Consider the following 27,743-nt stretch of genomic DNA (forward strand, 5'->3'; position numbering starts at 1 on the left):
TTAGTTGAAAAATATACTTATTTTACAGATTTCAGTGTTTCCAACCCGGCATCCTTTTATTTTAAAGTCATGCCTGAGTCTGCCTCAAAGGTTAGACTGACACACACAAAATTACTTTACTCTAAATCCTTTATGGATGAGTTGTCAATCAAAGGTTATGATTTATGGAAGGCTACTATTGATCTTAAGTCGGTTTGGGGTTCCAAACCGTGGCAGGTTCAGGGAACAGAGGCTTTACACCGTGCCTGTCTTGTACCTAATCCTATGTTATTTTTAAATTCAACCATCTTCCAAACCACCTGTTTCGGATTGGCCACTACTAAAAAACTAAATTCACCATCTGTGCCAAATCTGGGTGCTTACCCCAATTGGGATAACCACACAGATCTGTCTCTTTCTGCTTTGCAGTCATTGGTCACTAATGCATCTTTCAATATTTCGAAAATTAGTAATGAAGGATGGTTAATTTGGCAAAGCAGTTCTGATATCTGTCAACGTCGTTTTCTAGGGTTGAATCGAGGGTTTACTCGGGAACGCGTGGACCCTCGGTTTGAGTCGTCACATACGGTAACTACATACTCTGTAGGGAAACTATGTCAGTCCTGGCTGCGACATTCCACCTTGGCATCTGTCAAAGTTCATTTATCAAAATTACATGACAAAATAGATTTGAATGATTTTGTTAAAGGTCCTGTGGGTGGCAGATCCCGAAGGTGGGCGTATGCTATTTACAATGAAGTATGGAAGTTGTCACAAATTGAGGCAGCTTCACAAATGAGAGCTATTGATCAAGCTAATATGGAGAAAGTATTGGCAGTTATTGATAACAGCATTAGCACTCTTTCTTCCCGCATTTATACATTAGACAATATTGTTTCTTCAATTGTTGATATTGTGCATGATGATATGTCGGTATTGTATCATGGTCAAAATCAATTGCGTTCTGTTATGCAGTTTGCATGGACATTGCAAACGTTGAAGGCAGGGAAAGTCCCATGGGACTATCTGAATACGACATCATTATTTCTTCCCTTTAACCTTACTGACAAACAGCAGTTCATGTCCATGAAGGATGCTTCATATTCCTTGTTACATATTGAAAAATTAGAGCCGTTACCCTTCTCTGTGGCGGAATTAGACTCCGCAGTTTGGTTATTACATGGCTTGATAACTCTCCCGTTTGCGCTTTTCAAGTTTACTTCTTGTATGAAACACTATGCTCTGGGTCGATATGAACAGCTGGGCACTGCATTCATACATGAAGTATGGTCCCTTCCTTTTATGTATAGATGTACGAGGGACGGTACTGAGGTTTATCTGAAAGGTGAGGATTGTACAACGACACCTGATCGTTCTGTAGTGTGTAGGCACATTCAGTTGCACGGTGCTTGCAATGTACACGCCCCGAATTTGGCCTGCGTCCTAAAAGGTATCCCAGTACCAGTGGTTACACCATCTTTCACGCTGCTTGCAAACGGTAGTTATTTAATTTTAAATAATGAAGCTTGCTGCGGGATGTTAGTGGGTATCCCGTATATAGTCACTGTATTACAGAGAGTTGTCTGCTGCAATAATGTTCTGTTTCCTCCCCCTCATGGGCGGCTGGATGTTTCCATCTGGCCTTCGATTCCAACCTTGAAAGCGGAGTTCAACAAAATGAGCAGAATAAGAGCGCTATTGTCCCAAAAGGAGGTGCCATTGACTTCCTCCCGAGAAACATTTGTCCTTCACGTAGCAAATACGCGCACTGAGGTACAGGCGCTTCTTAATACTGACCTCCCCCTGCATTTTGGAGCTTTGATCCAAACTATTTTTAATGCCTCGTCCACGACCGGCCTGGCTCATTTTTTTAAGCTTGTGGGCTCAGGTCTCGTATCCTCTTTCCAAACTATTTTTGGTGTGATTCCGGCATTTTTTCATTCTATTTTCTCGAGCGTCTTTGGAGGTGTCCCGTTAATTCTGGCGCTAGTGGCAGGTGTGCTACTTTTACTTTTCATACTGCGGAATGGCTGCTCTTTCTGTGCCACACGACAGCCTGTCCCGCCTGCAGCTTCTTCGTGACAGGATGCTTGAATACTATGGCGTCCTGCCATTGGCGACTTTGAGCCTGGCATATGGATTATCCTTCCGGTATTCCTACTTCACCTGCGTGCAACCTGTCTTTCACTGCCTAGAATGTCCCTTTGAATGGCCTTTGGATTTGTGCTTAACCAACACGGTGTCTCCGGACCCGGATTATGATCGGCTGATGAGGCCCTTAGTGTCTCACGAGTTCGCCTGTTCTGGTGTTCGGATTATGGCCTGCGGTGCGGCGCATGGAATCCTGGGTAATTGGGACATCGTACAGGCGGCATATGACTTCCTGAATATGAGTTATTTGGAAGAGCAGGGTTGCCCTCTGATGGTGCTAGAGGCTCCGCTGATTGGTGAACACGTATGTTCTTTTACTTTGCTTAACTGGATGGCTGAAACTTTCAGTGGCCGTGACTACGATTTTCTGCTGGAAGCAGTGGCCACGTATGCTGCGTATACATTCATGGATTGAGTGAACTGTCGTCCACTATATTTTCTCCTCCCGTGCCTTGAACAGTACCTGGTCATTTTTTTTTTTTTTTTTATATTTTTTCTCTTGAAACTTTGGGTTTTTCATTCCCGAACTTTGTTTGAACTGAACTTTTGCAATTGGATTCGCCTTGTTCTGCTCAGTCGCACTTGAACTCTGCGTTCTCTCTTTTCTTGCATACTAAGTAGTGCTTCGATCAAGGGGGCATGTAGTAAGGACTCCCTTAATACGTACATACATTGTTAAGTTAGCATAACCACGTTAGATGTTAGAAAGCCATCTTGCTGCTTTTGCACACGACACTGCGTTTACATGTTATTGCTTAAACAAACTGCTGACTCGAGCTTTGCTTCACATGAGAGCAATCTGTTGTTACCATCCCGAGCTCTGCGCAGCGACCTTGGTCTGCACACGATGTGACAAACAGTCTGGGTTTTTAGACAATGCATGTTTTCCACTCTAGGTTGATCGACCCACTATTTAGCCATAACACACAGGCAGCTGCAAAATACCTGAAAGTTGGTGCTTTTAATACACCGCCCTCATGTTCAGGATTCAGACCGAAGACGAGCCTTCCTGCGAGAAGACTCCTGATGCTCCTGTGATGTGATTTCACTAAGCTGATCTTTGAGGTATGGGGTCCCCCATTCAAGCCTAAGAGACCTTCTATTAGCCTAATAATAATATTAGCTTCTTAGTAAAGGGAAGGTGGTAGTATCCACTGTCATTATAACATGATCACCCCTTTTATATTCTATGGTATTGTAACGATGTTGATGGTTTTGATTTTAATCATTTGTCTGCTTGTATTAGCCAAAGTACTGCACCTTAGGACACGTGGTCTATAAAAATAAACTCTTTTTATTTTCACCGTGTCTCTGTTGATTATTGTTGTGGACTGATGTGAGAATAATATACGAACAGGTATTTCCGATTCCCCACCATTCCTGAGAGTACTATGAGTAGCTTGTTCTGGGTTGTCTTTTCATTGGGACCGCCGAGCTAAACCTCGGCTAACGAATGGGACACTAATGCTAGCCGGATACTGGGTTCTGGGTTCTGAGGTGAGTTTCTGGTACACCACAACTCACTGAGGTCCTGGGGTTCTGAGCATAGTTCTGTGTATAAGCAGAATCCCTGCAACAGCCTAACAGAACAAGACTCTTCAGGGCCACAATTTATCGACGCCGACACTGGTAGGCTAATGCTACACAAGCGAAAAATAACGCCAGTCAGGGAAGAGGTGCCATACAAAATCCCTCTTACACGCAAGCTACCGGCGGAGCAGGAACCAGTTCTACAAGAACACTTCCATCCCCTCCAACTAGATCCGCAGTCCTTTTCTCCTACCCCTTCTGAATCGGACCCGATGCAGGAATATGGTGGGGACGATACCATCTACCCCGGGGACGCAGATCCCGATGAAACACAAGATCCTGATCAGGCATGGGATGACCCCACAGACCAAAGTGTCATGCCACATGCTCAGGATGCGCAACTCTATAATGTTAAAACGTCTCCTACGGAGGACACGCCGCATTTAATGCCCTTATCGAACGGGCTGCTGCTCATCATGGGGTGGAGCTACATTCTGACGCCATTGAGGAGGACTTCCTGCTTGACACTTTCGCATCTTCAGAAAGGACTGTCAAGACTCTGCCCATGCTTAAAGGGGTTCTCAAGCCTGCCAAAGACATTTTCAAGGACACCACCAGGGCCCGGGTGTTAAACCCCAGGATTGAAAAGAAATATAAGCCTGCACCTGGTGACCCTAAATACATTAGGGGTCAGTTGCCATTAGACTCTATGGTGGTTGCCAACGCTCGCAAAAGAGCCCACTCACAGACAACTGGTGATGCTCCTCCCCCAGACAAAGAGTCAAAGGTCCTTGAAACATCGGGCAAACGTGTTGCAGCGCAAGCAGCCAATATCCTGCGCATTGCCAATACACAGGCACTCCTGGCACGTTATGACAGGTCACATTATGACACACTAGAGTCACTGCTCCAACATCTACCAGAGGAGTATAAAGAGTCAGCCGAACTCCTTATTAGAGAAGGACAACTCCTCACTAATGCGTCCATTAAATGCGCCATAGACGCAGCTGACGCAGCGGCCAGGGCAATAAACACAAGTGTCATGCTGCGACGCCATGCCTGGTTACGCATCTCAGGCTTCAAACCAGAGATCCAAAACAATATCCTCAACTTACCTGTTAACACGGAATTTTTATTTGGCCCAGACGTTGACACTACCCTAGAGAAAATAAAAAAAAACAGATACTGCCAAATCTATGGGGGCGCTACAAACCCAACAATTCCGTAGTGGCTCCTTTCGTCGCACTGGAAATAGGGGAACGTCAAGGGGTCAGGGGTCACAACAGTATGCTAAAGGTGGCACACAAACCACCTACGACAAACAGGGGTGGATATCGTGGATCCAGCACCAAGGGCAGGGGACGTGGATATGGCAACACCAGGTCCTCCCCAAAGAACAAACAGTGACGCCCTCTCCCTACCCCCCGACCACCTAACACCTGTCGGGGGACGACTCCAGCTGTTCCTGTCCGCATGGAAGAACATCACCACGGACAGGTGGGTCAGGGACATCATTCAACATGGGTACTGTCTGGAACTAACTTCCACTCCACCCAACATACCACCAAAGCACCGTCCTATGTCAGCCGAACACTTAGATTTACTCCAGCAAGAAGTGCTTGCTATGCTCACAAAAGGGGCCATAGAAGTAGTGCCCGTCGCCCAGCAGGGCACAGGAGTGTACTCTGTACTTCTTAATCCCAAAAAAGGACGGGTCGCTCAGACCTATCCTAGACCTGCGACCCCTAAACCTATATATACTATCGGAGCATTTCCATATGCTCACCCTCCAACAGGTTCTCCCACTACTCAGTCAAGGGGATTTCCTAGCTACGCTAGACCTGAAGGATGCATACTTCCACATACCAATACACCCTTCACACAGGAAATACCTCAGATTCACTATTCAAGGGAATCACTATCAATTCAAAGTTCTCCCCTTCGGAGTAACAACAGCACCCAGGGTCTTTACCAAGTGCCTGGCAACAGTGGCCGCGCATCTGCGAAGACAAAATATTCACGTCTTCCCTTATTTGGACGACTGGCTAGTTCAGGCCAAGTCAGCACAACAATGTGCCACCCACATGTCCCACACCATTCACCTTCACGATCTGGGATTCTCACTAAATTACCCAAAATCAAGTCTCCAACCTGCGCACGTACAACAGTACTTAGGCGCGACAATCAACACTCTGGCAGCCACAGCTCAGCCAACTTTAGTGAGAATCAACAGCATGCTATTGCTGATCTCAAAATTCAAACCTCAACACTCCCTTCCGGCGCGAGTGTTCATGCAGTTGATAGGCATGATGGCCGCCTGCATCTTCATAGTCCCACACGCGAGACTACATATGCGCCCGCTTCAGGAGTGCTTAGCACGTCAGTGGAATCAGGCTCAAGGACAATCGAAAGACCTAGTGTTGGTGAGCGGTCGGGCATACAACTCTCTGCATTGGTGGAATCCACAAAACCTTTGCAAGGGCCGACCGTTCCAAGAGCCTGTTCCACAAATAATACTGACAGCGGACGCGTCTCTCCAGGGATGGGGAGCTCATGTACTCAATTACACAGTGCAGGGACTATGGACTACACAACAAAAGATGCACATCAACCTTCTGGAACTGATGGCAATCTTCCTAGCCATGAAGGCATTCAAAGTACACTTGTGCAACAAAGTCGTGTTGATCCGGACGGACAACATGACTGCCATGTACTACATACAGAAGCAGGGAGGAACACACTCTCCACAGTTCTCATCTGGCTCAGAGCATGTGGAAGTGGGCCATTCAGAGGAACATATTCCTCATGGCGGAACACCTCCCGGGCATGGACAACCAGATGGCGGATCTGCTCAGCAGACACAGCCACCAAATGCACGAGTGGGAGTTACACCCATCAGTACTCCAACCGTTCTTCCAGCAGTGGGGTCATCCAGAGATAGACCTATTCGCCACAAGGGAAAACGCAAAATGCCAAAGCTTTGCCGCCAGGTTCCCACGGTCGCAGGGCAATGCGATATGGATCAACTGGTCCGGCAGATTTGCGTACGCTTTTCCCCCAGCGCCACTGATACCGCTGGTGGCACGCAAACTGCGACAGCACTCACTGACACTCATCCTGGTTGCTCCAACATGGGCTCGCCAGCCATGGTACACCACCTTTCTGGAACTTTCCGTGGTGCCGCATCAAAGGCTGCGGATCAAACCCGCGCTTTTGACGCAGAACCATAGAGAAATTCAGCACCCAGATCCGCAACAGCTGAACCTGGCAATCTGGCTCCTGAAGTCCTAGAGTTTGGCTACCTAAACCTGCCACCTGACTGTATGGAGATCATCAAGGAAGCTAGGAGACCCACAACCAGAGCTTGCTATGCAGCCAAATGGAAGCGGTTTGTCATTTATTGCAACAACAATCGCATTAACCCGCTAGACGCATCTATTCAGAACATAATCTATCTATTACACCTATACCGATGCAATCTGGCATACACCTCAATACGTGTCCATTTAACAGCAATAGCAGCCTATCTCCAAAACAGGCAGCACCTCTCTTTATTCAGAGTGCCGGCCATTAAAGCCTTCTTGGAAGGACTTAAACGGGTGATTCCTCCAAGGCACCCCCCAGCACCGGTGTGGAACCTCAACTTGGTCCTCACCAGACTAATGGGTCCACCCTTTGAACCTCTCCATTCTTATGAGATTCAATTCCTCACCTGGAAAGTGGCTTTCCTGGTTGCCATCACTTCCTTAAGAAGAGTTCGTGAACTCCAGGCACTAACCATTCAGGAGCCATTTATACAAGTTCACGCAAACCGGGTCGTACTACGTACCAACCCCAAATTCATGCCTAAAGTAATATCGCAGTTCCACATGAACCAAACCATTGAACTGCCTGTTTTCTTTCAGAACCCACAAAATGTCGCTGAAAGGATGCTCCACACACTAGATGTAACAAGCATTTACAATGCAATGGTCTCGGCATTGTTAAAGTTAGAGCTGTTGGCATTGCTCGACATTATTTTTGTATGTTTTTGTTTGTAAAACATTTAAAGAAACGGCATTGTTATTTACAATGTCAATAGCTTAATCACTCTCCAATGCGAGACCTATTGCATTCGCACCCACAGAGAGCCACCCACACAAAGCCACCCACACACAGAGCCACCCACACATAAAGTGCCACTCACATAGAGCAACCCACACAGAAATAGAGCCACCCACAGAGCCACCTACACACACACACAGTTACCCACACACAGACAGAGCCACCACGCATAGAGCCACACACACAGAGCCTCCCACACACACACAGAGCCTCCCACAGAAACACAGAGCCTCCCCCACACACACACAGCCACACACACACAGCCACACACACACAGACACACACACAGCCACACACACACACAGCCACACATACATACACAGAGCCACATACACACACAGTAAATAAAAGACTATGCCTTGGTTGAACCACGCTATCGCTGTTGTCTCTCTTTGGGAGTGGTTTCGGGGGGAGGGTGGGTGAAGCCACTTGCACGTTGCGAGAGCACTATAAATTGGAAACAATTAGCACTCTACGAAATTATTTAAAACAGGATACATGCAAACTACTCGTGTAATCGAATTCACAAAGGACTTGAAAAAGACTTGTTTCTGGTGTGAATCACACCCGGCATTAAACCAGCCATCGCTAGCCGAGACCTAAAAAGGTTTCCGGTACGACCCAGGAGTGTTCTTCAGATTTCACTCAGGAGGAAACTGGCCTGTCCAGTATGAAAATGTTGGCACGCCTCGGTCCCCAGTGCCGCCCCGTCGCCGACCAGCTCCAGTCCAAGTTACAGGTCATAACGAAGCTAGACAATCATTTCCTGTTTGTGGCTTGTCGTTGCCTCATAGCAGTGGAGGGAAACCGTCTGCTTTAGAGCCAATGTTCGAAGCTGAGAATTCAAGTTAAGGAGGCCATGTGTGAATCCACACATTTTAAAAATTAAGATGAGCTTTGCGAACCTCATGACCTTTGCAAAGTTGAAGTTGCGAGAACAAACTTCAGCAAGAGTGGATATTGCGGAAGGATATTGCAGCAAAAGCGCCCATGTAGTAAAAGGTTTCCGACATTTTACAAATCGTGAAGTTTATAAAACTTGCAAAACTTAACAGATACAATTAAAAGTCACCCACCCCAAAACATTGCTGCTTACTACCTAAAGCCAAATGTCCCACAAGAAAAAACTTTGCAAAGATGATTTGTCCCATCGAATAAACGACCACAGACACTGCATTTTGGCACCTGAATCTCGGGGTCGGGGTAGGCTTCACTTAACTCAGTTCGGTGTTTCAGTTCTTTATTAAGTTTATTGTGACAATGCAAAGATATAGATAGCACAGAGTGGTCACAGAGGCCATAGTGGTAAACAGAATGAACCACAACAACATGCTGCGAACCATAGTTCGAAAAAGACATCACACCTCTTAGTGCTTGAAATTGCTAAATAGAAGTGCAGATACTCTGGACCAGAGTACCTGCTTGTTTCTGAGAAGTGCCAGTACTCTACAATTAAAAGTATTACATTTATCTTGAGAAGTGGAGGTACTCTTCCCTCTCAAAATAAAAAAGTGACAGTACTCAGTACCGGCCCATTTAAAGCACTGAAACCCCTCTAAGGGGTTGGGGGTATCAATAACCGGAAATAATTTGGATAACAGCTGGATGCGAGACTCGGGGAGTGAGAGTAGAAGAGCAGCAGGGCGTCAACTACTTAGTAGGGAGAGTGCAAGGTCAGGCGTGGGACAGACATGGGGCACCCCCAACCCATTCGGTAGCACACCTCTGAGCATGTAGGGGTGGTTCTGGCACAGTGGAACATTTGCACTCCTGCCCAAGAGAGACCGCTTTTTGCCTAGTCAGGAAGCAGCTGCCGCCATGCAGCCGAGGCTAGATTTGGCTCTGTGTGGACTGTTCTGGTCAGTTATTAGGCAAGAGCAGTTCCTCTAAATGGCCAATTTGGAAAAGATCGTGATGATTAATCTGATCTGGGAAGGGAAAATTCAATTTCAGATCTTGTTGCCCTCACACACCTGTTAGGGTGTCATGCTTCATCATTGGGCGTGCTCCTCGTCGGACCGGCGCTGCAATGTCCGACGGGCCTGGTGGCATCTTTAGCGGAGATCTTTTGATCTGAGAACGCCGTTTTGTGTGAAGACCATGTGAATGATTGTGGAGGGTAATAACTCCTAAGAATGTGGGGATTCGAAAAAACTAAAATAGACCCTGGCCCCTCAGTAATTTTAATTAGGTTAGGTAGGGCTGGGACTAGGTAAAACCAGGGAGGCTACTCAGGTGATTCTAAGTATCAGGGTAGCCTATAGTTGACAGGGGTCAACATGTTTCGTGTCATGGATGCTCAAATTCGAGCGACACTTCTTCAGGACCGTGGGACCAATTATAAGTACATATACCACAATTTCTTATAACGGGGTACTTAAGGTCAACCACATGTAAAGCTGAACCTAAGTATGGTACAGAATAGATGGCTCCGCCTAAACAGAGGGAGACAAAAAATAGAGGACAAACAGAAGCCACCCGTTAGCAGCTTAGTCAAGAGATAAGGGTCCAAACGTCATGTTGAGGTGTCAATTATCTCCTTCAAAGGGCCATGATTTCTACTCTCAATAACGAACTAGTTAGAGAGAGGACATTAAAAATTTGAACTAGTACATATAAAACACAACTAAATTTTCTCAAGCAGTGATAAACGACTAAATTCCCCTTAAATTTCACAAGAAAATTTCAGGATATCGATCTTACCTCAGAGTGAGGGGGTCAGAGCTTCATAGGTGAGGGAGTAGCAACCGGACCACTGGAACGGTCCCACTGTGACAAAGATATAAGCATCGCAAAATAACATGCTGTACAACATGTGAATGAAATACTCTATCTCTATTAAGAGCGTGAGATGTGTTGCTCGGGGTGATCAATATGCTACTTAGTGCCGATCTGCTCTCTCCTCACATCAGGAATAATGTAAAGTGGTACGGGCTAAGTAGTCTAGTAAACTCTGGTGATGGTTGGTGTCCAGAAAGAAAGTGGTGATAATCATGGAAATCCATGGGTGTGGAATAACACAATATAACATAGTCCGCAGCGGTGGGATGTAGTAGCACACACTCGTACAAAAAATGTGTCTGGATCGTAACAAGTCCGATCTCTATCAATTAAACCTGACACGATACGTGAGGTTAATTAGAGGTGTGGTATACATCGTGGTGATCCTCCGACTATAAAGTGCATAGTAGTTTTTTGGTGGAGAAACGTCCTAATTCGTGAATAACCAGTAGTTGCCCAGCCCCTTAAGGGTAGCGTGTTGTGGCCAAACAAGTGCGGGCAGAACAGATCCATACGTAGAGTACGTGGTGCTCGTATTCACCCATGGCTAGAGTTCCGGTCGGGACTCAGTGGCGATCACATCGCATACAGTGAGCGTAGTTGAAGACTTACCCAAAAGGTGGCGGGGGGCAGGCCAAAACAGGACGTGTCTGCTCCTCACCTGAATATTACCGGTACCGGGTTTACTTCCTGTATTTAACCTAAAGTCGATTGCGAGGTCTCGCGAGACTACGGAGGGCGACATTTTGTCCCAGGAGTGGTGCCTGACCTTGGATATCGAAACCCTATTTCGAGCTGGTTGGTGTGGTACGGGGAAGATACATACGTTGAAATACAACGTTATATCTTGATAGACTGTTATATTAGGATAGAAACTATCGGTTTCCACAGATCTGGATACTGAATATGGCATGTTGCAAACCCAATAATGATAAAGGTTACTAGAGGTTAGTATTAGCCGTATAGCCATCAATAAACCCAGGTAGAACCCAGATGGTGCTCTCCCTTACAGAGGTAGCAAGGTGTATAATAAAGAACGTTACATCACTACCCAGGAAGGAGATGTAATTTATGTGTAAAAAACACAGGGTATGGTTCGGTGATAACAACCAAGGAGTATAAACATGTTTATATACACGTTAGTTCTATGTATATATAGAGACAGGAGTTTTTAAGGAATAATACGATACCATTAGAGGCCTTACACCACCGTCATGTTAGTGGAGGTGTGGTACTGACAGAGCCATGTATAGTAGGTGTATTATCACGTTAGTTCTGTCCATGGAATTTCGTCGTTAAGACCCCTTTCTTGCGTGGATAAGCGAAAAATCCATCTCTGTTCAGTTTCAAAAAGTTTTTCCTGAGACCATGAGGGGTTACTTTCAATCACGGTCCATTGTAAATCATTGTGTCCATGCGGGTGAGTGAGGTAGTGTGTACTCAGTTTTGTCGTGGATCTTCCACACCGTATATTGCTGCGGTGTTCCATAATTCTTGTCTTTACTGGGCGTGTTGTCATGCCGACGTATCTTAATTTGCAGGGGCAAGTAATTAAATAAACGCAATTGTTGGAGTTGCAGTTAGTATGATTTTTCTGAGTCCAGACTTTGCCTGCTTCAAGAGTAAGTTCTTTGGTTGCCTTGGTAAGGTCACATACTCCGCATTGTCCGCAGGGATAATGTCCACGTACGGGATCCATATCCCACAGGGTCCTTTGTTTTGTTTGTTTTTCAATCTTAGGGCGGGTATGTACTATGATGTCACGTAGGTTGCTTGTGCGTTTGTTCGCAAATCTTGGAGGGGGTAAAGCCACTTTTCCCGTAGTCAGGATCTTCCAGTTCTTTTTTATGATCTTCTGGATCATGTTAGATTCTGGTGTGAACGTTGTCACGCATGTCAGTGATTCATCGGTGAGTTTAATTTTTGGTTCCAGCAGGGATTCCCGGTTGTTGTTGAGTGCTCGTTTGATTACATGTTTATGCACGGCATCATTGCCGAGGGACCTAATTATTCATACAATTGAATTAATACCACGTCCGACTCTGTACTATCATTCACTCTAAGTCTCAAGCAGAAATATATTCCCGATTCCCAACGTCCCGAAAAAACCCTCAACACCTCACCATGGATAATCATGGGCTAAGTTTTTCTGACGACATGGTGTCGGAAATCCTACGGGCTCCCTCCCTACTACAAACTGACAGCAGCACGCCTTCTTGCAGCACTACTGAAGATTGGAATTCTATTACAAATCAGAAGAAATTACAGACTAAGATTGCACTTCATGGTGCAATGATGACAGAATACTTGAGGGCAAACATCGCCCCGAACGGCCTACTGGTCACTAACGCTCCTAGAATCTTCCTGGAAGACATTGGGTTCAGAAAAGAATGGTCCCTGGTGGCTTGGAAGTGCACCAGGGACTGGTTGATCCTGATCATTAATACTGCCAAACGTTTGGCTGACAAACTACTTATTGAAATCACCATCGCGGAAAACAACTTAAAAGCCTCCATTAATATCACCGCTTACAAAAGTAGACTATCAGAAATTAATGCTGAAATAGATGACCACAAGAACCATCTTATGCGACAGAAAATCACAAAACTGCAAAAAGATATAAAGAGATTCGACAAGGAGAAAGTGTACCCCTATATTAAGGAGGATTACCAAGCGCCAACTGGCGAAGACTCCTCAGATGGCAGTTCGGTAGAGAGCAGACCACGCTACAACTCCAATAGCAGTACATCAAGCAATGAAAGTCGTTCCAGCTTGAAGAAGAATTGGGGACAACCACCACCACCCATGTATGGATACCCAATGAATCCCTTCTATGGCCAACAACCACCATGGAACCCTATGTACCACATGCCTGCACCCATGTACCATTTCAACCAGAACCAACAGCCTTTTTTAGGAAGAGGCCGGGGCAGGGGAAGAGGCAGAAGACGAGACGGTCAATCGAAACAAGTCCAATGGCAGGACCAATCCATTCCCCAACAACAAGAACGAATGGAATTGAGGAGCAGGAAGAACAACAAAACCTAGTGGTCAATTTATCAGACAAAAATCTAACACCCACTGAAATAAAAGTTCTAAATAGGGGTCTAGGATTTGTACCTACTCCACGTGTGGACCACTTTCTCCAACATAAAGAACTCCACAACTTCTTTAGAAAGATACGCCTAAGGGCCTTCTTTCAAGACAAGACCCCCCAGGAATCCATGGATTCAGGCCCGCGTCCACCGTCAACATTTACACCACATGATGGGATGGTTCCTCCTGAGGTGTTAACCTTTGAACAAGCAGTTTTGAAAGAAATGAATAACATTCCCACAAGGTCACACTACGACAACTTTCCAAAAGCTGAGAGAGAGGCCATAAAGACCCTTAATGAAGACCCTACCATTACAATAAAACCGGCAGACAAGGGTGGTGCCATTGTCCTAATGAACACTACAGATTATGACAATGAGTGCCTACGCCAACTCTCACAAGAGAAGTATTACAAGAGAATAACGGCGGACCCTACAGGGAAGCTGATGACGAGGATTAAATCTATCGTGGAGTCTGCAGAAACTCAGGGCTGGATTTCCAAAAACGAGGCCGCCTTCTTGGTGAACTCACAACCACGCATACCAGCGTTCTACACGCTCCCCAAGATTCACAAAGGTCAAAATCCACCCCCTGGACGCCCTATAGTATCAGGGATCGGCTCAGTCTTAGAACCCCTCAGCAAATTTTGTGATCACTTTCTTCGTCCGCTGGTGAAACGTATACCATCGTACCTACAGGACACCAGGGATGTTTTGAATCTCATATCCGAGTTCAATACCAACAATCAAGTGAATCTCCTTATGACATTGGACGTGGAGGCACTCTATACAAATATTACTGAAACCCTTAGAGTGATTGAAGAACTTCTTCTTAAAGAAGACTGGACCTCTACTACACCAGTGTCGTTCATTATGGAGTGCGCAACAATAGCTATGTGTGAGAGCTACTTCCAATTCAAAGACCAGTTCTTCCACCAAACCCAAGGTACTTGTATGGGCAGTACCTTTGCTCCAAGCCTGGCCTGTCTCTATGTAGCTGATTTCGAACATCTTCACCTGACAGATAACATCTTTCGCGACAACATTGTATTGTGGAAACGCTACATTGACGACATCCTGATCCTATGGAAAGGTGATAGTGAGACGTGTGACAGATTCTTCACATGGGTCAACTCCCTGGACCCATACTTGAAGTTCACCCGTTCTATTTCATCCACAGAGATCCACTTCCTAGACCTTACCATAACCTTACAAGATGGCGGGTTATCAACCAAGACTTTTAAAAAACCAACAGATCGGAATAGCTTATTACTATATGGAAGCTATCATCCAAAAGCCTTAAGGGATAACCTACCCTTTGGACAGTTCCTCCGTCTTCGCAGAAACTGCGAAAAAACCAGCGACTACAAAAAGGAAGCAGCCATTCTCAGTCACCAATTGAAGACTCGAGACTACCCCACATCTATTGTAAAAAGATCAAACAAACGAGCACTCAACAACAACCGGGAATCCCTGCTGGAACCAAAAATTAAACTCACCGATGAATCACTGACATGCGTGACAACGTTCACACCAGAATCTAACATGATCCAGAAGATCATAAAAAAGAACTGGAAGATCCTGACTACGGGAAAAGTGGCTTTACCCCCTCCAAGATTTGCGAACAAACGCACAAGCAACCTACGTGACATCATAGTACATACCCGCCCTAAGATTGAAAAACAAACAAAACAAAGGACCCTGTGGGATATGGATCCCGTACGTGGACATTATCCCTGCGGACAATGCGGAGTATGTGACCTTACCAAGGCAACCAAAGAACTTACTCTTGAAGCAGGCAAAGTCTGGACTCAGAAAAATCATTCTAACTGCAACTCCAACAATTGCGTTTATTTAATTACTTGCCCCTGTAAATTAAGATACGTCGGCATGACAACACGCCCAGTAAAGACAAGAATTATGGAACACCGCAGCAATATACGGTGTGGAAGATCCACGACAAAACTGAGTACACACTACCTCACTCACCCGCATGGACACAATGATTTACAATGGACCGTGATTGAAAGTAACCCCTCATGGTCTCAGGAAAAACTTTTTGAAACTGAACAGAGATGGATTTTTCGCTTATCCACGCAAGAAAGGGGTCTTAACGACGAAATTCCATGGACAGAACTAACGTGATAATACACCTACTATACATGGCTCTGTCAGTACCACACCTCCACTAACATGACGGTGGTGTAAGGCCTCTAATGGTATCGTATTAATCCTTAAAAACTCCTGTCTCTATATATACATAGAACTAACGTGTATATAAACATGTTTATACTCCTTGGTTGTTATCACCGAACCATACCCTGTGTTTTTTACACATAAATTACATCTCCTTCCTGGGTAGTGATGTAACGTTCTTTATTATACACCTTGCTACCTCTGTAAGGGAGAGCACCATCTGGGTTCTACCTGGGTTTATTGATGGCTATACGGCTAATACTAACCTCTAGTAACCTTTATCATTATTGGGTTTGCAACATGCCATATTCAGTATCCAGATCTGTGGAAACCGATAGTTTCTATCCTAATATAACAGTCTATCAAGATATAACGTTGTATTTCAACGTATGTATCTTCCCCGTACCACACCAACCAGCTCGAAATAGGGTTTCGATATCCAAGGTCAGGCACCACTCCTGGGACAAAATGTCGCCCTCCGTAGTCTCGCGAGACCTCGCAATCGACTTTAGGTTAAATACAGGAAGTAAACCCGGTACCGGTAATATTCAGGTGAGGAGCAGACACGTCCTGTTTTGGCCTGCCCCCCGCCACCTTTTGGGTAAGTCTTTAACTACGCTCACTGTATGCGATGTGATCGCCACTGAGTCCCGACCGGAACTCTAGCCATGGGTGAATACGAGCACCACGTACTCTACGTATGGGTCTGTTCTGCCCGCACTTGTTTGGCCACAACACGCTACCCTTAAGGGGCTGGGCAACTACTGGTTATTCACGAATTAGGACGTTTCTCCACCAAAAAACTACTATGCACTTTATAGTCGGAGGATCACCACGATGTATACCACACCTCTAATTAACCTCACGTATCGGGTCAGGTTTAATTGATAGAGATCGGACTTGTTACGATCCAGACACATTTTTTGTACGAGTGTGTGCTACTACATCCCACCGCTGCGGACTATGTTATATTGTGTTATTCCACACCCATGGATTTCCATGATTATCACCACTTTCTTTCTGGACACCAACCATCACCAGAGTTTACTAGACTACTTAGCCCGTACCACTCTACATTATTCCTGATGTGAGGAGAGAGCAGATCGGCACTAAGTAGCATATTGATCACCCCGAGCAACACATCTCACGCTCTTAATAGAGATAGAGTATTTCATTCACATGTTGTACAGCATGTTATTTTGCGATGCTTATATCTTTGTCACAGTGGGACCGTTCCAGTGGTCCGGTTGCTACTCCCTCACCTATGAAGCTCTGACCCCCTCACTCTGAGGTAAGATCGATATCCTGAAATTTTCTTGTGAAATTTCTTGTGAAATTTAAGGGGAATTTAGTCGTTTATCACTGCTTGAGAAAATTTAGTTGTGTTTTATATGTACTAGTTCAAATTTTTAATGTCCTCTCTCTAACTAGTTCGTTATTGAGAGTAGAAATCATGGCCCTTTGAAGGAGATAATTGACACCTCAACATGACGTTTGGACCCTTATCTCTTGACTAAGCTGCTAACGGGTGGCTTCTGTTTGTCCTCTATTTTTTGTCTCCCTCTGTTTAGGCGGAGCCATCTATTCTGTACCATACTTGGGTTCAGCTTTACATGTGGTTGACCTTAAGTACCCCGTTATAAGAAATTGTGGTATATGTACTTATAATTGGTCCCACGGTCCTGAAGAAGTGTCGCTCGAATTTGAGCATCCATGACACGAAACATGTTGACCCCTGTCAACTATAGGCTACCCTGATACTTAGAATCACCTGAGTAGCCTCCCTGGTTTTACCTAGTCCCAGCCCTACCTAACCTAATTAAAATTACTGAGGGGCCAAGGTCTATTTTAGTTTTTTCGAATCCCCACATTCTTAGGAGTTATTACCCTCCACAATCATTCACATGGTCTTCACACAAAACGGCGTTCTCAGATCAAAAGATCTCCGCTAAAGATGCCACCAGGCCCGTCGGACATTGCAGCGCCGGTCCGACGAGGAGCACGCCCAATGATGAAGCATGACACCCTAACAGGTGTGTGAGGGCAACAAGATCTGAAATTGAATTTTCCCTTCCCAGATCAGATTAATCATCACGATCTTTTCCAAATTGGCCATTTAGAGGAACTGCTCTTACCTGTCTTTTCCTACGTAGACCCCCGGGAGCATTAGAACAGGACCTCTTTAAACAACCAGCTCTCGTGTCCCCCCCTTCCTGATTACATGTCTGGTCAGTTATTACCCAGGACAAAGCTTCTCTTCATGACTGTCTGAAATCAGCTTGCTGACCCAGGGGATTCCCAGGGAGGGGGAGGGGCGTGCAGAGAATGCAGGGAGTGAACTTCGACATCGCCCTGAATGTACACTTCTGTTTACTTAGCTGCTCCCTGACTGCTGTCTTACAGAAGGCAAATATTTCCTTTCAGAAAAGTTAACCACAGTCTTTGTGGCGAGGATCACACTCGGATCCACATAAAGCCCGATGTACAGTTGCTAGAAGTGAACAGTGCACGAGAGAGGGCCTTGGGTTCGAAGCCTGTGATCTTGGGCTCACCGCATTAGTCGAACCACGAACGCCCCATCAACAAGTGCTAGTTGCGCATTAAAAGAACGGTGCCGGAGCAAAGGTTAACCCGCATTTATTTCCCCTGTGCTCTTTCCGAAGTGTAATCTCACAGTTGTGTGCAGACATTGTCCCGCGCGCCGCGGAGATGCCTGTTCCTGGCAGATGACGCGCTCGTGTGGGTTTATGATGGTTAAACAATACCCAAGTGTATGTGGTTTCACACGGCGAAGCGCTGCTGTGTGTGCGCACGGCCTTTGCACTGGTCGCCTCATTGTGTCAATGGCCTTTTGCATCGTTACTTTCACGGTGCGCGCAGAATAAAAAGATTTTCTCAATTTGAACATAATTGCTGGGTAGATGCAGCCTTTACTGCAACTTGTGCGGACTGAGCCTTCGTGGAATTCGTCGAAAATACAGAGGTGGCAGAATATGCACTGACCATTGCACAGCAGCGCTGCTTCTGTGAGATCTTCGATAGGGGAGAAGTATCGGAGTCACTCTGCCGCACCGTTTTGACTTCGTGAGTATGTTTTGTCAAATGCTGGGGCACGCTTACCAGGCAGGACTGACACCTTTTCCTAGAAATAAATACCGATCATTTGTACACGGTTTAAGAAAGGCCGGGATATGTAGTTAAAAAAAAATACCTTTTTACAAATCGCAGGAGCACGCCGACTTGGTAACCATGTTTCTCCGAGGTCAGCCAGAAATGCCTCGGAGAAACGCAACGTCGTTTTCGGATTCGGGGGCGTGTTTTGCTGTTGTCTCTTCCCTGAGACTTCTCTCAAAAAACACGCCCCCCGATCCGAAAAGGACGGGGCATTATTGGAGTGACGGGACCTCTTCTCCAATGGCTGGCCAGCATTTACTAGGCCAGCCAATGGAGAACAGGGGAGAAGAGGGGCGGGTGCAAGCCCCTCTTCTCAAAGTCACTCAAACTCATTAAATCTCGGAGCGAGACTGCGCAAGCGCAGCCTTCGCAGCCGAGACCTAAAAAGGGCCCTCATGTACTATATTGACAGGACTAAAGCCTTTAGGAAGACTAAACAACTCTTCGTTGCCTTCTCTCCACAACACAAAGGCAACGCCATTTCCAAAACAGGTATAGCCAGATGGATCGTTAAATGTATCCAAATTTGTTATCAAAAAGCTAAACGCACATTAACGATTCCACCACGAGCCCACTCAACACGGAAGTTAGGGGCGTCCATGGCTTTCCTGGGAAACATTCCTTTACAAGAAATATGTAGAGCAGCCACATGGTCCACTATACATACATTTACCAAACACTACTGTGTAGATGTACACTCAAAACAGCAGGCAGCTGTAGGACATGCTGTTCTCAATACTCTTTTTCAGACTGCTGCAGCTGGCACAGGCAGCCGCCGCTAATGGAGGGACTGCTATATAATCTATGCACAGATATGAATTCAGCAGCCCACATGCCTCGAACTGAATATGCTACTTACCAGTATGCATCTGTTCTTGGCATGTAGGGCTGCTGACATTCATATCGCCCACCCTCCTCCCCGGCGCCTGTCGCAGCTGCAGCTCTCAGAATTACTGTATAGCATGGTCATCACTTCATGTATCTACTCCATCACTGCCACAATGGCGAAAAACAATCTGGGGATGGAGAGGATGCCCATGCGCACTGTGGTCCAGGGGAGGAGTCACCCATCTCAGGATACTTCGAAGACTCTTCCAGGACAACAATGTGCAATCATCCGGACCCAAAATTAGGCGGCGATCTATGCACAGATATGAATGTCAGCAGCCCTACATGCCAAGAACAGATGCATACTGGTAAGTAGCATATTCATTACCTCTCGAAGTGGTGGTGGAACCTGAAGAATCTTCGTCCCCGAGCTTGCAGTCTTTTTCTAAACCGGAGATTTCCCATTGAAATCAATTGGCGCCCGAAGGCTCAAAAGCACCCTGCACCCAGCCGCCCGAGTGGCCCTGGCAGTGCAACCTCTACACCTATCTACTTCCCCACTTGCCCTGTGTAAGTGACCAGGAGCCCAGCTCCCACAGCCGCGTGGCCTGCTAGTCAGCAGCCACCAACCAAGCCCCCCCTACCTCTCATAGGATAACATTGGGCCTAACTCTTTCTGCACCCAGCCGCCCTTGTGCCGCTGAGGGTGAACCAACTGTACCTACCTGACCCTGGGAGACCCCTAAATCTATGCCCAGAACCTTAACTCTGCCAGTCTAGTACTTACCTTTTAAACCGATCACTCAATTTTCTCCATAGGGTAACATTGACTGTCTTTTTTCAGAAATTCCTTTTAAGTGTGGACTTTTCAAATCTTAAAATATTCACCAAAAATCAGCCGAGTAACACAAACGAAAATACTCACCTTCTCTTAGGTGAGCTCCCAGTGGTGGATCTTGGTGCCCAGCACTGACTCTGAAAACTACTTACAACTGTACTTACCAGTAACCCAATTTTCTTCCATAGGAAATCATTGACTGTTTTTCTGTGAAATTTCTTCTATGTGTCAATTTCTGCAATCTTTAAATATTGTTTAAAAATCGTATAATATCTGAAAACGTAATTGCTTACCTGTTTTGGATAAAGGTCCCAGTACTGAGTCTAGGCAACCAGTACTGGATTACAAAAGTAACGAGAACATACTGTACCTGCAACTTGAATTTTCTGACATAGGGAATCATTGACTGTTTTCTATGAAATATTTTCTAAGTGTCAACTTTTAAAATAGCAAAATATTGTCTAAAAATCATCACAGTAATTAAGTCGACTTTTATCACTTGATTCCAAGTACTGACCCAGGACTGAATCTAGGATCCAGTCCTGGAATTCCAAAAGTAATCCTAAAAGTAATCTGTGGCAAATAACTTGAAACTTCTATTGAACTCAATGCATTATTGTGTTTAAAATTGTGTTGCCTATTGCAACCACTTGTAACTTTCTACAAAAATCAATTGCATATTGCAAACTTATTTATATAAAGCATCTCATTCTAAGAAAGTATTTTTTAATACCTATTGGGTCTAAAATAAAACAAGTATATATTTTTTTATATATAAACCATTGGCCTAGAGTTCAGTTATTGAGTGTGTGATACCATTTGCTGACTGAGTGTGTACAACAAATGCTTTACACTGTCCTCTGATACTGCCTTACTGCTCGACCAAGCTACCACTTTAGAGAGTAAGGTTATATCTAACTTTAGCCTCTGCCAAGCCTCTGGGGACTGTGGAATCTGTACACCCTGCGCCTATTTGGGAACAGTATATACAGAGCCACTTTCTCACACTTACTGCTCGCCCACACTACCTCAAATAGACAGTAAGGTATTATCTACATTTACCTCTGTAAACCTTTGGGGATCCACTGGAATGTGTGCACATTATACCTTTCTTTGGTATAGTATATACAGAGTCTGCTTCCTACACTTAGCTAGTGCATCTGCTGAAATAGTGGCCTTTTCATTTTACGTGGATATGTTTGTCTGATTTTTGGGAGTTCACTGAGGCAATGAGGGTACTGTGGCTTTTCCCCAGAAAGCTTATGGAGTATTTATTTCTATGCAATATTGTAGTTGTTTTGAGTTTGCTGAGGATCACTCTTCTATTGTAGGATTTGTACTGTGTCCGCAGTGACCTGGGAAACCTGCTGAAAGCCCTTGGTCGACTGGAAGAAGCCAAGGTAGGTGTTTAGTGTGAGCTATTTGCGCAGAGCGTTTAAAATTTGTTAGCAAGTCTCATTTGTGACAACTCCAGTCCTGGAAGATCGAGGAGCAGAAGTGATGGATCCTCCACTGACACCAAGCCCACCTGCTGTCTGAACGTGAACAGTAAGGAGCTGACCTGCACACTTAGCTTTCCTTCATTTTGGGAGGGGCCTTCCAGCCCACTCCCTGCCTCCATTTCCCCGTTGCACCCTTGGAGTTTCTTCCCCGGGTGTAACCCAGAGCCTAGGATTTTACTCCAGTCTCCCACAGCTTTCAGATGTTCTCAAGTCTTTTGTGTCTTGTCATTTCAACCTGGATGGCCACGAGAACCATTGTTGACATTTCACCCTCATCCTCCGACTCCACTGTCCTGAGGAAAAAAGGCTGGTTTGATCACTGCAGGAGAATCGGATCCCCAGTCTAGCCCTGCCCCCTCACTCCTTCCCCCTGTCCCACCTGTTCACCCTGAAACTGCCTTGGGTAAGGATGAGGCTGGCTTGTTGGAGGAAATGGATTGATGGAAAGAAAATCGTGCTGAGATAAGAAGGTGGCTTCTAGCAGTTCGCCTTTTCCAAACTTTGCGAATTTGACCCAAGAGATCAAATGCTGCAGCTTTGCACTCATTAATAAACCATGATTGAGAAATCAGATTTGTCTTGTTACAAGCCACCTTGTGCGTCTGCGCTGCCCGGGGTGGCGAGTACGGAGAGGCCAAGGGATGTCGCCGCTGCTACGGCTCTCCGCCGCTCCCTGCCCCACGCGCATGCTACTACGTGGAGTGTACGCGCCGCGTAGCTGTCCGTTCTGCTGCTGCAGCCACTGGGAAGGCAATCACTTTTAAACCCAGCTCTGAGGGTTGGATAGAAGGGTTCGACTTTTTGGGGGCTGGTAAGACAGATGAACGAAGGCTTTTGTACACGCTCAAACAGATTTCCATAGTCTGAGAGATGGGAAAAAGAACACTGTTTACGTGCCTGGGTAAGTGCAGGAGCAGAATGCCTGGGATTGGAGGACACGCAAGGAGATAGATAATTTGTTACGTAGCTTGGATACTTATACAAGGCTGATGGTGCCTATGATGGCGCAGATATGGGGAGGTGGGCTTGGCAGGCGGAGTGATGCTCATGCTGAGTTTTGCCATGGGCAGCCAGCTCTCGGAGCGGACAGCTAGCACTAATCTACACTCCACTGCAGCTTCAGTGTGACTGGCTCAGGATGCGACACCGCGCTGCGTAGGTTGCCGCTCACCTCTTTATTTCAGAACTGGAGCCGCCCAGTTGGGAAGCGTTTCTCTCTGCGGATTTTAATCAACAACCAGTTTGTGTTTAAACCTGACTCTTTTGCAATCAGTGCATTTGTTACATCAAGCCAGCCAATTCCTCCCAAACCAACTGCCCCGCCCCTTGAAAATTTGAGAGCCTCTTATCTGGCCCCTGGTAGCCGAGCGCCAAGACCTGTCATCCTACTGCATGATGTTCATGTTACCAGACCCGAGATGCCCTCATTCCAATGTTTGTTGTAGAGCCAAAGAATACAAATGCTGTCTTGAGATTTTACTAATCTTGTATTTTCTCTCTTGTTTTTGGTTTTTCACCATTGACATTGTATTTAGAAGGTTTCAGGTGGGTGAAACCTGCTATTCCATGCGTAAAGGTGCCTCGCTGAAGGGAGCTCGAGGCCTGGATCTAGGGCAGACATGCACCTCCTCCTCTTCCAGCAAGGAACGCACCGTACAGGCAGATGATGAGAGATGGTAACGGGTTTGTAACTGCCACAGCAAAACCATTTGCTCCATGCCTGACTCTTCTGTCTTGTGGCTTCAGGAACAGCTTAAGTTATTTTATTGACAAGCAAGTAATGTAAGAGAATGTTTTCTATTTGCCACAGTTCTTTCAGAGCAATATAGTAAAAGTAAAAAGAGAATAAGCCCCTAAATGCAGCTGTAATTGGAGTTAGTTTAACTAGTACAAGCTTCTAACTCTCCTGGTTGATCCATTTTATTTCCTTTTTCTTTGTTTGAATTGCTCTTCTCATGATGCGCTGTGGACCTGCAGTAGCGCAGAGGCCGCGCCGCTGGGGTTGTGCTGCGCGTGGGGGGAGGGGCGATGTGCATGAGTGGTCAACTTGAGGAATACACTGTGGTGGGTTGGTGGTTTTGGGGAATATGTTTGCATTGGGTCACTACTACTGAAGTCAAGAAGACCAAATTTGAGTCACTCTTGGTGGATTACTCAGGTTGGCAATTCGTGTTAAGCGGCTGCGCTGCGCAGCGATTGCGTTGCGCGTTGGTGAGCGGCTGGCGACATGCGCTTGCGTTACAGGGACCTTAACCATTGTGCAGGGCTGCCATTCAAGGTTTGGGTGTGGTGTGGGAGTGTCTCTAGCCCTGATTGAGCTGGGGATTTCCTTGATTTCATGAACGTTTAATTATCACTTAATGTAATTATAAATATTTTATTGCAGTTAGTTTTCATGGTTTTTGCCTGTCCCCTTTATTTGAAGTGCTTCTTAACCTGTCATGTAAAGTCCTGTGCATTATAGTGAGTGGCATCAGTTCTAATAGTTCTAGTTTTTGCTTGCTTGAGACGGAGTAAGGTCTAAAGTACTTAGTGAAGTTAGTCGACTAGCAGTTATGCTCTTTAGTGGCGGAGAGTGGAGAATTATCTCATTTTTGAGAAGAACTTAGTTTAGTCAATGGCAGCATCGTTTCCCAAGAAACGTCATGCTAAATAAATCGTTTGGATACATGTAATGTAGCCTTTTAATGACCTGTACGAATGCAAATTGTTCAAGTATGTAACATGTAAATGTCTTACAACGCAGCATAGAGAACTGTAATCTATCTCTACAGTATTAAAAGCTTGGAGAACAATTAAGTTTAGATCTGCGACTTAATGAATGGCAGCCCAAAGATTTTATCTGGATTGTGACAGTCACATGTTGCCACCTTTGCTTGTTTTTAAACAATGCTTTTTAGACTGCTCTGTTAATAGCTGGTGTACAGGATTGCATCTGCTGTCCCTAATGTGGCTTAGTTATAGAGGCTATGGTTGAGTCTCTGCCACGTTCCTGTTTGGTGCACTTTTGGTATGATATGTGCTGTAGATACGCATGCTTTGCATACTCCTGCCATCTAGTGTTGAATCTGTATGTTTGTTTTTATTCAAAGAAGTATTTCCTAGTCAGGAGGTAAGGTGACTCCTCCTTTCGTTGATAGTGCGCATGGGCATCAACTCCATTGTTACATTGTTTTTTTCCCCCCATCGGGTTCGGATGTGTATTGCTGCGCTCCGAAACCGTTTCTCGGGTTCCTGCCGATGCACAATCCTCTCTACTACCCTCAATGGTACTGTTTCTGTATGCATTTTCACTTCTCTGAGTATCGTTTTGACATCGAAATCGACCTTCCTTCGGAAAGCTTCATGAATGGCCTTCGAGGCCTAACCGCGCCCGGTCAGCTCTGTCGCTGGATCGGACTCTTTTTAAATTCTGTCCTCTATGCCATGCAAATTATCCGCGCACCAACAAACACAGTGTGCAACTTGTGCGTATCTCCCGCACACAAACAAAAGTGTGACGCTTGCAAATCGTTCCAGTAAAAGACTCTCCATGACCGTCTGGCTTGACGTTGAGACATGCAGTGTCAAAGCATTGAAGACACGCCCGACATCTTCAGTGAAGTCTCTGGCCAAGAAGACATTGAGGCATCAGCGGCAGAAGAGGAGGAAGCCTTCTCCGAACAAGACTCCAACTCTGAGCTCGAGATAGACGCCAACGCAGAAGAACTGCCGCAGGGACATGGTGACGTGAGTAACGAAGACACCTTGCCCCCTCAAGCACCGAAAAAAATACAAGTCTTCTGCACCACCTCCGCCTTCTGGCCAAGGTCGGCACCGAGACTACATTTCCAACGCCCCGCCCACAGACCCGGCTCCGAAACAGCCATTCAAGCTTTCCGGCTCGTTCCAATTGTACCCCATGCAAGGCTTCACATGCGCCCCCTACAAGAGTGCTTAGCACATCAGTGGAATCAGTCACAATGTCAATTAACCCATCTAGTGTTGGTAGACGGCCGTACCCATTGCTCTCTGCAGCGGTGGAACCCACGAACCTTATCAACAGGCTGGCCTTTCATCAACTCTATTCCACAGATCGTGCACACAGCAGACTCCGCTCTTACATGTTGGGGGGTGTTTCATCTCAAGGGTTACACAATACTATGGAGCAACAAACACAAGGCTCTCCACATCAATTAGATGGCTTTTAGCAGTTTTTCTGACACTCAAAGCTTTTCACTCGCCTCATCACCAACACTGTCTTAGTCCGAATGGAAAACATGACAGCAATGTACTATGTGAACAAGCGGAGGGCGACACACACTCTCCAACTGTCAACCCTTGCTCAAGCCATTTGGAAATTGGCAATCCATCACAAGATTTATCTTCTGGCAGAACATTTCCCAGGAGTAAACAATCAAGTTGCCGACCTCCTCAGCAGGAGACCGCAAATGCACGAGTGGGAACTTCATCCTCAAGTTCTCCTCTCCTATTTTGAACAATGAGGTTTTCCACAAATAGCCCTGTTCGCCACAGTCGAACTCAAAATGCCCAAGCTTCGGCGCCAGGTTCCCACACCCGATCTCAAAGGACAATGCCCTGTGGATGAACTGGTCGGACATTTGCCTATGCTTTTCTCCCTCTCATTCCTTGTGTGGTTCGGAAACTCAGGCAAACATCCCTCTCACTAATTCTAGTTGCTCCCACATTGACCCGTCAACCATGGTACACCACCCTGTTGGAGCTGTCAGCAGTTCCACATCAAAAGCTATACTTCACCTCCAGTCTCCTCACACAGAACCATGGAGAAATCAGACATCCAAATCCCAAGGATCGAAGTCTAGCGATCTAGCTCCTGAAGTCAGTTTGGTTATTTAAATTTACCGCCAGACTATGAATATTCTAAAAGAAGCAAGAAGACCTACCACCAGAGCTTGCTATGCAGCAAAATGGGAAAGATTTGCTTTATACTGCAATAACAATCAATCCTTCAGATGCTACCATACAAAACATTATCTATTAAATTTACGGTAAACAGGACTAGCGTATACGTCTATTCATTTGCCCCTTGCAGCAGTAGCTGGCTACTTGCAAGATAAGCAACATCTATCGCTATTTAGAGTTCCAGTGATATGAGCTTTCATGGAAGGCTCAAAAAGAGTAATACCTCCACGGATTCCTCCTGCCCCAGTGTGCAATCTCCACATTGTTCTCACAAGGCTCAATTGCCCTATGCATTTCCTCTCATGGATAGTTGCTTTCCTCATTGCCATCACATCACTGAGGAGAATTGGTGAGCTACAAGCATTAACTTTAGAAGAACCCTTCTTTCAGCTACACAAAGACCGGATAGTTCTCCGCACCAACCCTAAATTCCTTCCCAATGTTGTTTCTGCCGTTCACATAAACCAATCTGAGTTACCAGTTTTCTTTCCTCAACCTGATTCTGTAGCAGAACGCGCTCTTCACACGCTTGACGTTAACGGAGCTTTACTGTACTACATAGATAGGACAAAAGACTTTTTCAAAACTGTTGCATTTGCTCCACCTCACAAAGGCAATCTTCTCTCTAAATCTGGTATTGCC

At 45.7% G+C, this 27,743-nt stretch overlaps 1 protein-coding gene across 4 annotated transcripts in view; it reads left to right on the plus strand.

Annotated features, from left to right (window-relative positions):
- The window catches only part of OGT (O-linked N-acetylglucosamine (GlcNAc) transferase), a 668,897-nt gene that overhangs the window by 111,238 nt on the left and 529,916 nt on the right, over window positions 1-27,743 (plus strand). For all 4 annotated transcript variants that reach the window (XM_085608464.1, XM_085608465.1, XM_085608463.1 and 1 more), the window contains exon 4: window positions 22,008-22,076. In XM_085608464.1, the coding sequence (XP_085464590.1) occupies window positions 22,008-22,076 (69 nt within the window). The remainder of the gene's footprint in view (window positions 1-22,007; window positions 22,077-27,743) is intronic.

The sequence above is a fragment of the Triturus cristatus genome, chromosome 5_2 (assembly GCF_964204655.1).
Source record: "Triturus cristatus chromosome 5_2, aTriCri1.1, whole genome shotgun sequence".
NCBI classification, from domain to species: Eukaryota; Metazoa; Chordata; class Amphibia; order Caudata; family Salamandridae; genus Triturus; species Triturus cristatus.